This window comes from Sinocyclocheilus anshuiensis, unplaced genomic scaffold (assembly GCF_001515605.1).
Source record: "Sinocyclocheilus anshuiensis isolate Anshui unplaced genomic scaffold, SAMN03320099.WGS_v1.1 scaffold108, whole genome shotgun sequence".
Taxonomy (NCBI): domain Eukaryota; kingdom Metazoa; phylum Chordata; class Actinopteri; order Cypriniformes; family Cyprinidae; genus Sinocyclocheilus; species Sinocyclocheilus anshuiensis.
The window spans coordinates 399122-416769 of NW_015554071.1; the positions used below are offsets into that span (position 1 = coordinate 399122).

At 36.7% G+C, this 17648-nt stretch overlaps 1 protein-coding gene across 3 annotated transcripts in view; it reads right to left on the reverse strand.

Moving 5' to 3' along the window:
* The window catches only part of LOC107668707 (regulating synaptic membrane exocytosis protein 2-like), a 162303-nt gene that overhangs the window by 25270 nt on the left and 119385 nt on the right, over positions 1–17648 (reverse strand). The window contains exons 1-8 of one of the 3 annotated variants that reach the window (XM_016460675.1): positions 17632–17642; positions 16504–16728; positions 13720–13767; positions 12998–13033; positions 12049–12090; positions 8057–8079; positions 6131–6270; positions 4746–4907 (exon numbers count right to left, since the gene is read on the reverse strand). In XM_016460675.1, the coding sequence (XP_016316161.1) occupies positions 4746–4907; positions 6131–6270; positions 8057–8079; positions 12049–12090; positions 12998–13033; positions 13720–13767; positions 16504–16728; positions 17632–17638 (683 nt within the window). In that variant the 5' untranslated portion in view covers positions 17639–17642. Of the gene's footprint in view, positions 1–4745; positions 4908–6130; positions 6271–8056; positions 8080–12048; positions 12091–12997; positions 13034–13719; positions 13768–16503; positions 16729–17631; positions 17643–17648 lie in introns of those variants that run through there. The other 2 variants (XM_016460673.1, XM_016460674.1) reach the window with 2 other exon arrangements.

Sequence of the window (17648 nt, forward strand, 5' to 3'; positions counted from 1 at the left end):
TTTCCAGAAGGTCAACAATTCACTAAAAATGTTTTTTTTTATTGGTCTTATGAAGTATTCTAATTTGTTGAGATAGTGAATTGGTGGGTTTTTGTTAAATGTGAGCCAAAATCATCACAATTAAAAGAACCAAAGACTTAAACTACTTCAGTCTGTGTGCACTAAATTTATTTAATACACGAGTTTCACAATTTGAGTTGAATTACTGAAATAAATTAACTTTTCCACGACATTCTAATTTATTGAGATGCACCTGTATATGGCAGTGGAGAGAGGTGTCATCCACAACTAACAAACACACAACTGGATTACAGGACAGTGAGAAGAGTGAAATGACAGTGTCATTTCTTTTTTAAAGTGCATTTTGATTTTGGTCTAATCGAGAATTATGCTTTCTGGTTTAAACCTGTTTTTGATTTTGTTGTCTAAAAGCAAACAATGCTTCCCATAGAAGTCCAAATAAAATTAATTAATTAATTAAATAAAAATAAAAACATAAAAATAAACATGAAATGTAATAAGTAAAAATGTATTTATTATTTTTATTTCATTTATTTATCGATTTATTTTTTCATATTTTTGCTTAATTGACATTAAACATGCCGGATAGCATTACTGATTGCATTATTACATTTTTTTTATTAATTTTTCCTGTGTTTTTTTAAGTACATAACAGAAAATATGATGCATAATTAAAAACGACATCACAATTATAAACATTAAGATCTTTCGAAGTTGTCTTTACAGCAAATAAACTAAATTATTGACGAAAAAATTTAGTGAAAATTCTTCTTTCACATTATAGCTTATTTAGCTTTTGTTTATGGTGAAATTAAGCTGTATAAAGCCAAGAGATATTATTATTAGATCCTGACCTATTTATAGTTTTGCCAATTTTATCGTCCGATATGAGCCTGTCGCAGATATATTGGCACTGGCGAATATGCCGCAGATCTGCCACCAACATTTTTTACAGAAGATATAATGCAGATAACATGCTTGAAATGGTGTAATCACGACTCAGAGTCAAGCGCTGACTTAACGATAAGGTGCTAAGTAGTTTGTGAAACTAAAACTTTAACTGTAAAGTTAAAGGGGTGGTTGATTGTGATTTTACTTTTTTAACGTTAGTTAGTGTAATGTTGCTGTTTGAGCATAAACAATATCTGCAAATTTACGATGCTGAAAGTTCAATGCAAACTGAGATATTGGGCCTCATTCATGAAACACGAGCAGAACGAATTTTTGTGTAAATCGTTCATAAAGCCGTTCTGACGTAAACTTTTGAATTCATGAAAATGTTCGTATTTTCGAAATGTTAGTTGATATGAAATAAATGTACACCTGCTCCCTACCACGTGTAAATGGTGCGTAAAACGTTTAGTGTTCTTTTGGGCAAACTGATGACACTGAATTTTGATGCACTGCCATAATAATTACAAGTTTGTTTTAATTTTTTATTACATTTTTATTTTTTTTGCAGCTGAGTTGATAATTGTAAAACGCAGCGCTCGTCACTGTCACTATTTACCCAGCCATAAATAGAGGAGTGGCGGGAGTCGGGACAAATACCTAACCATCCTACTTGTACAACGACTACCTACAACGATGGGGAAGTCAATATTACTGGTTACTGCTTTATTATATTTAGTCAAATTCGTAAAAATTAGATACTAGTAGGCTAATACGTTGCCGCCGTTAATATTCCATACCATAGCAGCTAAAGCGTCTCAGCTGGAAAAACGCTGTGCCACCAAAGCGTTCTCAAGCGCCACCAGCTGGTCGTTTTAAGAAGAGTGCCTGACATTTTTTCAGCTGACTAAAAACTCTTTGGTGGTCACACACATTATTGAATATTTATTGTTAGGCATATGGCCTAGCCTTTTTTGCATTTATGCAATATACTGGAACCAAACCTGAGAAAGTAGACCAGAATAGTCCACTGCGTTCCTGGACACGCAATTTGCGTAGCTGTCATTTATAGGCGGGGATTATGCTAATTGTGAATGAGCGCGCACGAGCGCCCTATTACGAATGATTGGAATTCATTAACACACACGCTTAACTATCAAATCGGACGTTTACGAAGAGTTTGTGAATCCGGAGGAGAGTTTTTGGGAAGGTCTGTTTTGCGCGCAAATTACTCAGAATTTACACATATATTTACGCAAGTTTCATGAATGAGGCCTATTGTCTTTTAAAATTATGGCAGTTTAATGCCTACAGTTACAGCTAGTAGGGGCTACAACGAGTTACTTTCTGGGTTGGTGACATCACAAACCCTGATAAACCCCGCCCTTGGGAAAAGGCAGCAAAGGGGGCGAGGCCATGCTGCGCTGCTTTAGAGAAGAGGAAGAGTTGTTACCATGCCGTCAAAACTAGGGGTGCACGAAAAAATCTATTCATATATGAATCGCAATTCTGTCTTCTAACGATTCTAATGGATTCACAAGTTTTAAAATCAATGTTCTAAAGCAGCGGTTCTCAATCCTGTTCCTCGCGTCCCCTGCTCTGCACACGCTCTGCATCTCTCTCTCATTCAGATCATCAGCTCGTCAGCTCCATCAATGAACTGTGTTACAATTATACACTATGTGTAGACAGACAGATATTATTCACATAGCTACAAGAAGCGTTAAACATGGATGTGCACGCGGTTGCTGTGGTAGTGAGCAATACTTGCTGGCAAACACTTCTTACTGTTACAAAAATGCTATAACGCAATCATGTACTGTGCTGTACTAAAGCTTTAATCAGGATAAAACCGTATATTAGAAGCTAACATAAGAGGTAGCATTTACAAATAACACCGTATCTAAAAGTATGAGTCTACAACAAATAAAGAAACATACCATTAAGAGCCGTGCTTGCACAGGTTCTGCGCGATCCTCTTCACTAATATTCTTCGCATCTCAATCGGGCTCAAACTGATAAGCAATATTGACGACGTCATTGTTTACAATACAACCGGAGCACATTCTAAGGTGAGGGGCGGGACGCTTAGACGCGCACTAGAGGCAGTTTAGCCAATCACAAGACACTGGGCCAGCTGACCAATCAGAGCCCATTGTGTATTTCTGAGGGAGGAGCTTCATAAAAGCAGGAAATCATCAGAGCGTTCACAGGAGAAGGAACAGAGCGGTGTGGAATAAAGGTAAATTATGTGAAAAATGCGTTTCTTTAAAAATGAAGCATTAACACATGTTAGACTGCACCCCATAAACACAATCAAGCCTAGAAAAAAAACAGTCAACCACCCCTTTAATAAACAATGACCCCATAAGTTTTCCTTTTCAATATAAGTCCAACATAACGTTAACCCACCGTGGTCAAGTGAGCCATCATCTGCAAACACCCGGTCAAGCCGGCTGCCATCTGGACCTTGTTGGACCTCTGTTTGTGGCATTAACCCTGTCCCTTAAAACTGCGATATCACACATGCTTATCCCATTTCCTAAGTCAGCATAGTTTGTCAGTACAGTCAGTAACGTAGCAGATTGAAAAGTTTGTATATTTCTGCAGTCCAATAGACGGCAGTGCGGTGGTGGCTTGAGTCTGTTGAATGGTGATTTAACGCTACGTTGTCACCTAGTTGGTGAGACTCAATGCTCAGTAAATAAACAACAATGTCCCCGTCTTTTACTCTCACAATGAGCTTATCATACTCATTTGCTACATTAGTAGGGCACTATGATTTCCGTTATGCAGAAAACGAAGACGGAAGCACAGAATCTATTCATAAGAACGGAATTTACTGTATAACGCGGAATTTCACGGAATTTGTCTTATTTTTGATGAATACATAAAAAAACATGTCAGTACACTTAAATCAAATCGCGATGTAGACTAGTGTCTGTGAATATTAAACTGCAAAAAGACTATTTAAATACAAATCCTCATGTTCTGCGTGTTCATTTGATTACCAGAAAATACACAACACAGAATTTGTGAAAAAAAAAAATAACTTCATAGAAATGTTAAAAATAAAGTTTATTGTTAAATTGTTAAATACTCTGCCTCCATTGCATGTGTTTATGTATATATATTCTGTTTATGTATATACTGTATTCTATATTCAGTATCAGTCAAAAGTTTGGACACACGAATGGGAAGTGTGTCCAAAATTTGACTGGTACTGTACCATAAAGGATATCGGCTGATATATCGATATCAGATTTTTTTACTCCTTAATATCGTATCGGCCCCCAAAAACCCATATCGGTCGGGCTCGAATTATTATACTGACCTACATTAAGTTACATTTTAGCTTATGTCTACAGAAAATGTATTGCTTATGATCTTTATCATAAATAATCTTTTTACTTTGTATGAATATTTTTGTAAAATAAATATATATTTTTAATAATATTTATAATAATAATTAATATTTCTCATTCATATTAAATCAAAATTTAAGGTTTCAATCAAACCTTAAATATAATTTGACAAAAACTATTACATTTGCCTGTAACGTTTTTGTATTTTTGTTTTGTTTGTCCAAAAAAATCGTTTTTTTTCAGTGTGCTAACAACTTGACATGCACACAAGAACGCATACTATGTAAATAAAAATATTTCCTAGCTCTCCTCATTCCTAAACTCTTATTTCATGAGATTTACATGGGAATACATCAGATATTTAGAGGCATGATCACACTAGCTGGAGGACACTAAGTTAGAGGACATTAGCTGAAGGATGCTAGCTGGAGGACACTAGCTGGGTTTATGAGACGCTTTGCATCTAACCTCTCAGGTTCCTCCTCTTCTTCCTCTTGCTCTGGGTTGACAGTAGCCCCACCCACCTCCCCATCATGCCCCACCCCCTGTGCACTCGCTGTATTGGCTTCCACCTGCTCTTCCACAGAGACAGCGCCCTCCTCTCCCTGACTCTGAAGAGCCTCCGCACGGCTGACACACACACACACACACACACATACACACATACACACACATAAACCATGCCACGACACCATGAAAGGAAGCATGCAAGACAGAAAAGACACAGAAAAGACAGATATAAGCCTAGCAGACATGAGATGAAGAAAAGAAAACAAACCTTGAGCAAAATAACAGTATGAAAATGTGAAAAATTAACTCTCTTTGTTAACAAGAGCGATTCTGTGACAGAATGATGCTGTCATATACTGTGAGATTCTCTTGAGAGTTTCAGTCCTTCTGTTAATGGGTGAATCTTTTATAACTAGTGAAAAATGTCCAATCCATATTTCAAAAATACATTTTAGGCTATAAACACTTTTTGCATTGCAACATTCATGAAAAGTAAGCTTTTCTCCTCAAAATTATCATTCTCGTTTGTGCGATATGAAAATATTTAATAATAAAATGTAATAATGAAAATCAATTAATTATTTTGAAAGAAATTAATACTTTTATTCAGCAAGGATGTATTACATTAATCAAAAGAGACCATAACGTTTTTTTTTTATTCTTACAGAAATTCTATTTCAAATAAATGCTGTTCTTTTGAACCTATTCATCAAAGAATTCTGAAAAAAAAAAAAAATTGCAATGAATCACAGCTTTCACAAAAAATATGAAGCAGCATAACGGTTTTCAACACTGAAGCAAATCAGCATACTAGAATGATTTCTGAAGGATCATGTGACACTGAGGACTGGAGTAATGATGCTAAAAACACTCCTGTTTGATCACAGGAATAAATTACATTTTAAAATATATTACAATAGAAGATAAAGTGCAATAATATTTCAAAATATTATTGTATTTACTGTAACAAATAAATGCAGCTTTCATGAGCATAAGTGAGTTCTTTCAAAACCATTAATAAATCGTGCCTTACCAAACTATATGAATTGCATTACAGTAAAAAGAATTGATATGTAATTGAGAACTGAGATTTGTTTCCCTTTTGTTTTGAAGGTAAATATGAGTTGGACATTTCTTCTTGAGATTCACCTACACAAGCTTGCTCAAAACCATGTGATGTGGTCTCAGTCATTGGTAAACACACTCTTGGCAAGTTCAGAGGTTCGGATCATTTCACAAGCAGACAGAGCCCAACCTGAACTCACCAGAAGCACAGTAAGTGTGTTCCCTGACTGCAGACACATCCACAGCTATCAGGGTCAGAGGGTTTACTGTGCACTTACCTGATCCTGCGGCTCGCTCGCACCCTTTCTGACTGGACAGATATGTAGCTCGTGCTGCTAAGCCGAGATGCGCTCGACATAGCGGACACGTCGCTTACATCACTGTCCGACGACCTCATGGAGAGACTGTCCATCCCACGCTGTGAGGGGGGAGGGGAAACATGCTGATTATTACATTAAAATAATGCTGCACAAACTGCCTTCTAAACAGGAACTGCATCAATCTCACAAATGATTCCTAGTCCTTATTTCCAGTGTAAAGTGTGTTAAATGTAGTCTAGGTAGTCAGCTCATAGATTTTAAAACAGAACCAATAATTAAAATGTTTAGAAAAGTCACAAAAGATGCCATATTCCAGAACACACACCGCTCTCAGCTGTCAAAAACCAGATTTGATATAACTTATACAATTAATCAAAAGAGAACAGAGGACAGGAAGGAGATCAGCTGTTGTATAACAACAGGATTCACAGCACTCATCTTCTCTTATAGTAAACTCTACACGGATGCTATATTTCAGCAGTGTATCAGGAACACAGGTTTGACAGATACTTTTACGCTTTATGTAACCATGAGAAACAGCTTGTGTGAGGGGCACAACATGATAAAGCAACAAACAGTAAATCTTTAATGCTAATCTAAAGAGTTTTTGTTCTAACTGCAACCAAACACTGCACGATAAGCCGTTTTGGTGGTCGCTTGGGTTATATTTGTGTCGTGCTGCACTGAGAAGCTCCGCCCACTGCAAAATCTCATTGGTCCAAAACTCATACTACTTGGATACTACTAAAAAAAAAGTGCAGTGTCTTATTTAAGTTAGAAAATAAAACATTTCTCACCTTTTAAAAGTTTGGGGTTGGTAAGATTTTTTATTTGTTTTTGAAAGAAGTCTCTTAATCTCACCAAGAGTGCATTTTTTTGATAAAATAAAAACAGTAATATTGTAAAATATTATTACAGTTTAAAATAACTTCTTTCTATTGTAATATATTGTAAAATGTAATTTACTCCAGTGATCAAAGCTGGATTTTCAGCATCATTACCCCAGTCTTCAGTGTCACACGCTCCTTCAGAAAATATTATAATATGCTGATTTGCTGCTCAGGAAACATGATTATTATCATCAATGTTGAAATTATTTGTATAAATTATCATTTTTGTTCAGGATTTTTGATGAAAAGAAAGTAAAAAAAACTGCATTTATATAAATACAAGTATTTTGTAACATTATAAATGTCTTCACTGTTACTTTTGATCAATTTAATGCATCCTTGCTGGATAAAAGTATTAATTAACTTTCTTTTTTTAATTAATGAATCTTACTCACCTCAAGCTTTTGAATGGTAGTGTAACATAGGTTGTAAATTACAGACTTAAAATGAAAAGCAATGGTCAAATGTAGTCAAATGTTAGTGAATTGTGTTAATGTGATTCTCTACACACTGATTGAACACCAGTGTGAACTTGAGATAAACTGACTTCAAACATCCACTAGATATTACCAAAACATCAGTTTATTAAAACTGTTTGCACAAATTGCTAATCTTTCGCATCCAAATATCTTTTGGACCCACTGGATCCATTTTGCTTTGAGAGGAACTTCTCATTGCACCTGGTTGGAACACAGTGTAACGGTGGTGAAACTTTATATCAGCTGAAGAGTTCATTCCTTACTGTCTGCCAGCTATTCTCAACTTCTCCACTGGTGACAAAGACCAAACGACTGGCATCGGACATGTTTGTAAATGTGCTTAAAATATCAAGGGAGTTAAGCAGCAAATGATCCATTGGCTGAGACTTCTCCTCTCCGAATGAAGTCACCATGACGAAAAGCTCCTCTATTCCCAAATAACTACTACTGCTTTACTATAGAAGGACACAAAACACTGAGGAAATAAACTCAAGCAATAAGAGAAAGAAACATACCCTTGATGGATCCTTCAAAGTGCCTGTGTGGAAAGACAAACAAGGGTTAGATGCACTGAAGCACAGCATGTGACACTGCATTGTTGCTTGTTACATACAAATACACATCAGCAAACTTCAAAGTGACACACGGCTGACATAAATGTATATGGTCAGCATTTTTCAACTGTATCTGATCCAGTCAACACAAATAACCAGAAAGAAAACATAATGCCAGTAACCGGCAGAATGAAAACTGATTTGACCAGTTATTCAAAGTAACTTCTGTTTTATGAACATGTTTGATCAGCAGATTGAACAGCCATCACTGATTCCGCAAGAGTAAAGAAGAGACTGCATCTTTAAATCTTGTGCTGTATGTCTACTAAACATTTCCTTTGTTAAGTTTTAGGAGTACGCTTGCATATACTGTACTGTAGATAAGCTCAAAACGAACACATGATTAGATTAGATAAGACTTTTATTGTCCCAAAGGAAAATTGTCTTGGACGCATACAATCCAGTGACTGCTGCTTAAATAAGTAACACATACACAACACATACACAAACTGCTATCAACCAACCAGTTGCACACTACATCATACAACACACCTGTAATCGTCATAATAATAAGATTCAATACAAAAAAAAAATATATATATACATGAATATCGTTATCGTTACAATTAAAACACCGTTATGGGGGCAAACCTCTGGCTGACTTGTCATTTAAAGCTTTGATGGACAGAGGGACGAAGGAATTCTTAAAGCGGTTAAGCCTGCACTGGGGAAATCTAAAGCGTCTTCCTGAGGGAAGAAGCTGATATTCAGGGTGGAGGACATGGGTGGGATCTGAAATAATTTTTGCCTGTCTGTGATGATGGTTTCAGCAAAGACAGCCTGAAGTGTGGGATGCTGCTTAACTCCCATGATTTTCATGGCTCTCTGTGTTAACCGTGTAATCTGTGCTTTCAGCTGTACACTGAGATTGCCAAACCAGGCAGAGATGCCATACCGCAGAAGGCTCTCAATTACAGCATGATAGAAGAGAAGCAACACTCTCTGGTTAACACCAAAGACCCTCAGCCTACGTAAAAAGTGTAGTCGCTGTTGAACCTTAGTACAGATGTTTTCTACCTGGACACTCCATGTCAGCTTGTTATCAATGTGTATGCCTAGATATCTGTAGGAATCAACCTGGACTATGTTCTGGTCATTGATGGCCACTGGTAAGTGGTCTCCAATGGATTTGGGATCAAACACCATCTCCACTGTTTTCTTAGTGTTGATGATGAGAGAATGCTTGTCGCACCACTGAACAGAGTTCTGAACCTCATGTTTATATGCAACAGAATCTGATGTATCTAACATGAGACCCAGGATAACTGTATCATCAGAGAACTTAATCATGTAATTGTTAGCAGTACTACATGTACATGAGCTCATAACGCAGCAATGAACAAAAAGCCACAAAAATAACGAGTTCACAGAGTCCCTGTGTTTTATAAGCTTATTTAAAATTATAAGCTTTTGAACTTTTATCACACATATTCAATACAACTCATCAACCAACACAGGAAACGCTCATATTTCAACACTTGGTTTTAACACTGATGCCTTGGATGTTTGGATTGATATAGCGGTAAATCATTGAATTCCACATGTTTTAAAATATCAACATTAATGCAATGAATTACAACAAATCTAATCGACTTCTGTATGGAAGATACAACATGATATCCTAATTCGGTGAATCACTGAAAAGACCAGAGTAACTCTTTGGATGCTGGTCTTCGATATGTGATGCTGGTGTCTCCACTCCATCAACTTAACCAGCAAAACTCGATCCTGGTTACGCAAGTTAACGACTCCAGCTAGTTAAGAAACCTGGTCTAACTGTTTTTTATCAGAAAGATGATACTGCTGACTCTTACACAGTAAGCTTAGTTATGGAAATCCATAAACATCTGAACAGGGTGTGAACTCTCAGTACAAAAAAAGAGGTACAAAAATGTGTACCTTTCGGAGTACAACAGCTTGTCACTGGGCAGGGTTGCCAGGTTTTCACAACAAAACCCGCCCAATTGCTACTCAAAACTAGCCCATAACTAGCCCAATTGCATTTCGAGGGGGGTCAACCATTAAAAATTGCATTGCTAAGATACACGTTTTTTTTTGGTGGGGTTCCCCAGTAAAATTCGCATTTCAGTGGCTAAATATTGTGTTATTGGGGTCGCTTCAACCCGTGGCAACAGTGTTAATGTAGCCCAATTCTGCGGGAAAACCCTGGACTTGGCAACACTGTCACTGGGCCAGTAACCTCAAAGGCACAACAAAGGGACAACCATCTTTACTCCTATAGCTCAAAGTATACGTTGTTTTTGTACGTGTACGCTAGCGTATGCGTACAGTCAAATGTGTAGCCTTTCAAAGTGTACTCCACTTGATAGTGTGCCTGCACTATTTTTCTCCAGAAGTTATGACTGATGAAAATGTTGTTGTACTGTTTTAAAATAAAGTTGCGTCTGTCTCATAACCCCCTCACAAAGCGTTTGTCAATGCGTCTTTCTGTTGTTGTTGTTGCAGTCTCCGTAATGTTGTTGCTGTTCCATCTCTTTAGTTTCATTTTCTACTGTGAAACAGCAGCCCGGGCCAGTGCTGTCACCTTGTGGAACAACTGAGTAGTGCAAAACACACTCAATATGCATGTGCAAACTGCGCATACAAAGTAAATCGGGTGGTGCGTATACTATTCTGGTCAAAAAAATGGCAAAGTATACTTTGTTTTTACGAGTATGCAAGGGTCTGCGTACAGTGCGCGTGACGCAAATTTCATCACCAGAATAGTATGTGTACTGTACACACAGCATCCGATTTTTGTAACCGCACATACTTTGTACGCACATTTCGCATTGAGTTTGTTTTGCACTAATCAGTTGTTCCACAAGGTTGTTCATTAGTACAAAATGAAACTAAAGAGACGGAACAACATCAAAACAGCGGAGACTGCAACAACTACACCCACATTGACAAGCGCTTGTGTGAGGGGGTTGTGGGATAGACACAACTTTAGGCTAAAAGAGTACAAAGACATTTTTAATGGTCATAACCTCTGGAGAAAAATAGCGCAGACACTGGACAAAGATGAAGCTTTCAACTGCCTGCATTCGCGTACACCTGAAATGGACTATATTTTGAAATACTTGGGCCTAAATTTGCGTTACATGCACTGTACACAGACCCTTGCGTATACGTATTCTTTGGGCTTAAAGGGTGCATATTAGTACATTATATTAGTAATGCACCCTTAAGGTAATAATGTGCACTCTAATGGTACTAATATGCACCCTTTAGTGGTTAAGAAGATGTCTTTTTGAAGGAACTGCCCCAGTGATAAGCTGTTGTACCCCTCAAAGTACACTTTTTGCAAGTTAAAACTTGCACACTTTAATAAACTCTTTATACAAGACCGTTCAAAAGTTTGAGGCCAGAAAGTTCTCATCACTGGTTTTACTGTAGTAAAAATACAGTAATATTGTGAAATATTATTGCGATTTAAAACAATTGTTTTCTATTTTTCAGGATTGTTTGATGAATGGAAAGTTCAAAAGAACAGTATTTAAATAAAACAGAAGTAGTTTATAACAGTGTGAAAGTATTTACTGTCACTCTTGATCAATTTAATGCATCCTTGCTGAATAAAAGTATGAATTTCTTTTAAAGAAACTGACCTCAAACTCTTGAACTTTTGTGCAGTTGCGATGTTTTAAACTCTTTTAGCAATTCTACGCAATCATATACACTGCTTATTCCAGCACACACACACACACACACAGGCGCGCACACACACACACACACACACACGCACACGCACACACGCAAGCACATGCGCACACACACACACACACATGCGCACACGCACACGCACACACACACACGCACACACGCGTCTCCAAAGGTTGTTTTGAAGGGCTTTATGTTGGTGCTACACAAACTCAATCTGTATACAATACCTGCATCTCCATTCTCTGACACTGTTGACTCTGACACTACAGCTGATGTGTGGATGAGAGGAAAACAAGACAGTTTAGACAGACACACGATGTGATGATGGACACACACTCTCACACACAAACAGAGTTTAGATGAATTTCATTCAGAAACTCATCACTCCTAACATGCCGAAACAAACGTAAAACAGATCTGAGAAATCCAACACCAAAAAAAACAACCCTTTAAAAGATGTAAAGCATCAAAACAAAGAACTGATGCATACTTTGAGCAAAGGTTAATGAAATACATAAATCTCAAACACACACTACAGACAGACCACCATCGATAGCCTATTTTCCGCACTACATACTACAAGCAATGCTACAATTTACAAAGCATTTATAATCACTCACATGCTATTGTCTCAATTCGGCTCTCATTTAAAGTTTAATTTGAAAAGCAAAATCTTATAAAATGACATTTACAACAAAAAGGCCATTATCAGTTCAGTAGCTTTCCAAAATCCCACAAGCCTCCACTTTTCCTATGTTAGTGCTGTAAATGTAATGATTCATATAGTTTATTCTATTGTTCTGCTTTTCATATTTACTTCAATTGTAAGTAATAATAATTCCAGAAACGGAAACATACATGTTTGTGTATCATAAGGTATCAGTGAGAACTGTTCGTCTCAGCATCAATAAAAGGGTGTTAATTAATTCATCATGTAAATCACTAGGAATGTGGCCTTACGTCTACCTCAAGTTGCTATAGTGACGCCAAAGAAAAACTAGCAGTTCAATTTGATGTCTCTACTTGAACCTTCAGAAGGTTCAGTCTTAGCTAATAACACAGCAGCAACAAGAGCAGCGAGAGCAGAGTGAAGAGCAGAAATCTAGATCCCTCAGAAGCACACTAGGATTGATCTACTCTACTAAGGGCCGATGAAGAGCACAGGTTGTGCCATACCAAGAGCTTTCTTCTGCTGGTCCTCCCATGTCACCTCTGAAGTTACAACACAAGCAGAAACAATCAATGCTCCTGCTTAACAAAACTGTTCATCAGATGTGCGTAGTACAGGCCTGCAGAGCGCACATACTGTATAAGGCACATTTAAGCATGTCCAATTTACAATTTTGCACAATTTACCCTTATAGTGTTAAAAAGTTATTTTTTCTCTATAACGAAATAAAAAAAAAATCTATATTTTTTCACTTGTACTAATTAATTAAAAAAGAACGTTAAACAAAAAAAATAGCAATTTATTATTTTAGTAATTTATTAGTAGTCATTTATATCATTTATTTATTTTGCGTGTATTTTATATAAAAAATACTAAAAAACATAGCTTTAGTTCTAACTATGAAAGTGAAGCTGATTTTTTAGTTCTTTTTTTTTTTTAAGGAGTGCTATTGAGCCATCTACATGTGATTGAAGGTTTACACATGGGTACAGTGACTTAAAAAACATAATAATAACCAATTAGAACAATAGTGCAGCTTGGTGTGAAACCAGAATTTCTAAACATTTTCAATAACAAAATAGGTTTCTTAATGGCATCACCAACACAATCATAGCATGCTATACTATATATCTGATGACAACCGTATAAACAGTAAGTACTGCAAATGTATACAACATCTACTTGTACTAAATCTATCCAGCACAAACACACAGTAAAACACACTTGCCTTTCCTCCCATTGACAGCTGGGGGAGCTACAGGCTTTTCCTGGGATTCTTGTGTGGGAAACGGCACACACATAAACAGAGGGTGAGTCGAATGATCAGTGTGTCCCACAAACACACAGGAACACTCTAACCAAGTTAAAACACACACACATGCTCACGCTCAAGAGAAGTTACCAACACTATTAAAATAAAGTAAAATAAATAAATAAATAAATATTGCCGTAAGCTAAATAAATGATGTAAAGAAACAGGCACTCAGACTATGTTCAGAACAGCATACTACTCCACTGTTTTTGTGCAGTGTGCAGTTTCTAGCATGCTACTGACTGTATTATTGAAATAATCGCAAGCAGTATACAGTGCATAGGGCCCTATGATTTCTGCAATGCAGAAAATGAATACAGAATCTATAATATATAATGGAATTTACTGTATAATGCAGAATGTCACAGCAAAGTTTGGATTAATAAATCAAAAGTAGGGCTGTACAGTTGAAATCACGATATGGACTAAAATCTGTGAATATTAAACAGCAAAAGACTGTCATTTAAATATGAAGTGTGCATGTTCTGCTTGTCTCTGTCTAATATACATACTGAAGCACGCATTACGCATTTATGAATTCAACTGATTACCACAGTTTTTGACAATAAAAAAAAAAATGAAACCATTTAAAAAATTTAAATGCAATTTATAGAAAAAAAACAACAACATTTCATTGGGCACTATTACTGTTACATTTTTAAAGCTGCAGTCCGTATCTTTTGGTGCTCTAGCGGTTAATGAACAGAACTGCATGCGTCTTGCGGAAGAACATTGCGACTGGAGCTACTTCTCACTGTTTATGTCTATGAAGAAGCACGCAGGTACCGGGCTACTCCGCAGCGGTTCCACCAGAACCAGTCTGAAATATAAAATATAAATCCGAATATAAAAACTACTTATAGGTGTACTGTAGTGATTCAGGACAAACCAAAAACACGGTTTGGAATGTGGATTCATGAAGTACTCGCTTATTATATAAATTTAGTACATTTTGAACACAGAAAAATTACAGACTGCAGCTTTAAATATATTTTTAAAGTTTTATGAATTCAACTGATTAACACTTCTTGATTATTCATATTTAAGTAAACCATTAAAATAATTAAGAAAAAATAAGTGTATACTGTGCAGTATGCAGTACACTAGTATTTATAAGACTCTAAGTGCATAACATGCAGTACGCATTAAGCAGTACACTAGTATTTATAAGGCTCTAAGTGTATACAGTGCAGTACGCATTAAGCAGTACACTACTATTTGTAAGGCCCTAAGTGTATACAGTGCAGTACGCATTAAGCAGTACACTAGTATTTGTAAGGCCTTAAGTGTATACAGTGCAGTACGCATTAAGCAGTAGACTAGTATTTGTAAGGCTCTAAGTGTATACAGTGCAGTACGCATTAAGCAGTACACTAGTATTTGTAAGGCCTTAAGTGTATACAGTGCAGTACGCATTAAGCAGTACACTAGTATTTGTAAGGCCCTAAGTGTATACAGTGCAGTACACATTAAGCAGTGCACTTGTATTTGTAAGGCCCTAAGTGTATACTGTGCAGTACGCATTAAGCAGTGCACTTGTATTTGTAAGGCCCTAAGTGTATACTGTGCAGTACGCATTAAGCAGTGCACTTGTATTTGTAAGGCCCTAAGTGTATACTGTGCAGTACGCATTAAGCAGTGCACTTGTATTTGTAAGGCCCTAAGTGTATACTGTGCAGTACGCATTAAGCAGTGCACTTGTATTTGTAAGGCCCTAAGTGTATACTGTGCAGTACGCATTAAGCAGTGCACTTGTATTTGTAAGGCCCTAAGTGTATACTGTGCAGTACGCATTAAGCAGTACACTAGTATTTGTAAGGCCCTAAGTGTATACTGTGCAGTACGCATTAAGCAGTACACTAGTATTTGTAAGGCCCTAAGTGTATACTGTGCAGTACGCATTAAGCAGTACACTAGTATTTGTAAGGCCCTAAGTGTATACCGCGTAGTATGCATTGAGCAGTACGCTAGTATTTATAAGGCCCTAAGTGTATACAGTGTAGTATGCATTAAGCAGTACACTAGTATTTGTAAGGCCCTAAGTGTATACAGTGTAGTATGCATTAAGCAGTGCACTTGTATTTGTAAGGCACTAAGTGTATACTGCGCAATATGCATTAAGCAGTACACTAGTATTTGTAAGGCCCTAAGTGTATACAGTGCAGTACGCATTAAGCAGTACACTAGTATTTGTAAGGCCCTAAGTGTATACCGCGTAGTATGCATTGAGCAGTACGCTAGTATTTATAAGATCCTAAGTGTGTACGCATTAAGCAGTACACTAGTATTTGTAAGGCCCTAAGTGTATACCGCGTAGTATGCATTGAGCAGTATGCTAGTATTTATAAGATCCTAAGTGTGTACGCATTAAGCAGTACACTAGTATTTGTAAGGCCCTAAGTGTATACCGCGTAGTATGCATTGAGCAGTATGCTAGTATTTATAAGATCCTAAGTGTGTACGCATTAAGCAGTACACTAGTATTTATAAGGCCCTAAGTGTATACAGTGCAGTACGCATTAAGCAGTACACTAGTATTTGTAAGGCTCTAAGTGTATACAGTGCAATATGCATTAAGCAGTACAATAGTATTTATAAGGCCCTAAGTGTATACTGTGTGGTATACAGTAAGTAGTACACTAGTATTGCATTCCAAACATAGGCAGTGTGCTGGTGTTCAGCTCATCTGCATTGACACACCTGGCTCAGAAGCCTGCGAGACGAGCGGTGAGGATGATGATGGAGCAGCAGGAGGAGGAGGGGCGGGAGCAGGAGCTGGAGGGGGAGGGGCATGTGTGGGTGGGGGAGTGGCAACTGAAGAAGGTGGATGGGTGTGTGCAGGAGGTGGAGGAGCATGTGTAGGAGGAGGTAAGGGGGCATGGGTGGCAGCAGGGCCCGGGACAGGAGACTCCATCCCCATATGAGCTTTGATGATGACAATGAAGACAACAGGATTGGCAGAGACAGAGTTGTGGACAAAAAGACAAAAAGAAACACAAGAAAATTAACGAGAGGATCACATGGATTAATATTTATAAAATGTATTTATGCACCGAGAAAAAAAAAAAAGATCATAAGCCTTAAAATAGTTACACGCTACTATAACAGATATTGTTAACCGAAACTTTGACATGAGAAAAAAAGCAGTGTCCATATGAAATTATCCACTTTAACTTATTTATTATAGTTTTTATTATAGTTTATCATATTTTCTTGTGATATAATATTTACTATTTTCATAATTTATAATAATGCAATTTCCCAGAATATTTTTATTAGCTTTATTATTTGGTAAAATAGTTTTTTTTTCCAACTCTGAGCTTGTGTAATATGTAAACTATTGTTCAAAAGTTTGGGACTTTATTATATATATTTTAATGGTTTTGAAATAAGTCTCTTGTTATCACCAAGGCTGCAATTTATTTGATCAAAAATACAGATACATTTCTTATTATTGCATAGAAATCTTTTGTAGAAATGTAAAAGTTTTACTGTTACTTTTGATCAATTTAATGCAACCTTGCTGAATGGGAAAAAAAAAACCTTACTAACCACAAATTTTGAACGGTAGTATATAGACTTGCATATAACAGGTTATATAGTAACTTAACAAGTGGCAGGAAAAAATATAATATTTTATAGAATACCATTATTCCAAACAAAGTCTAATTTTCAATCAGCATTTTTTATTTTGGCGCAACACCAATAAATATAAGATGACACACACACACACAACAAGGCAGTTTGTGCCACTGTATTGTTATTTTTTTAATTATTATTTGTTTATTCTTATTATTTGATCAAATGGCTATCTTTGCTATGTATTACCAGCCATTGCTTGTGTG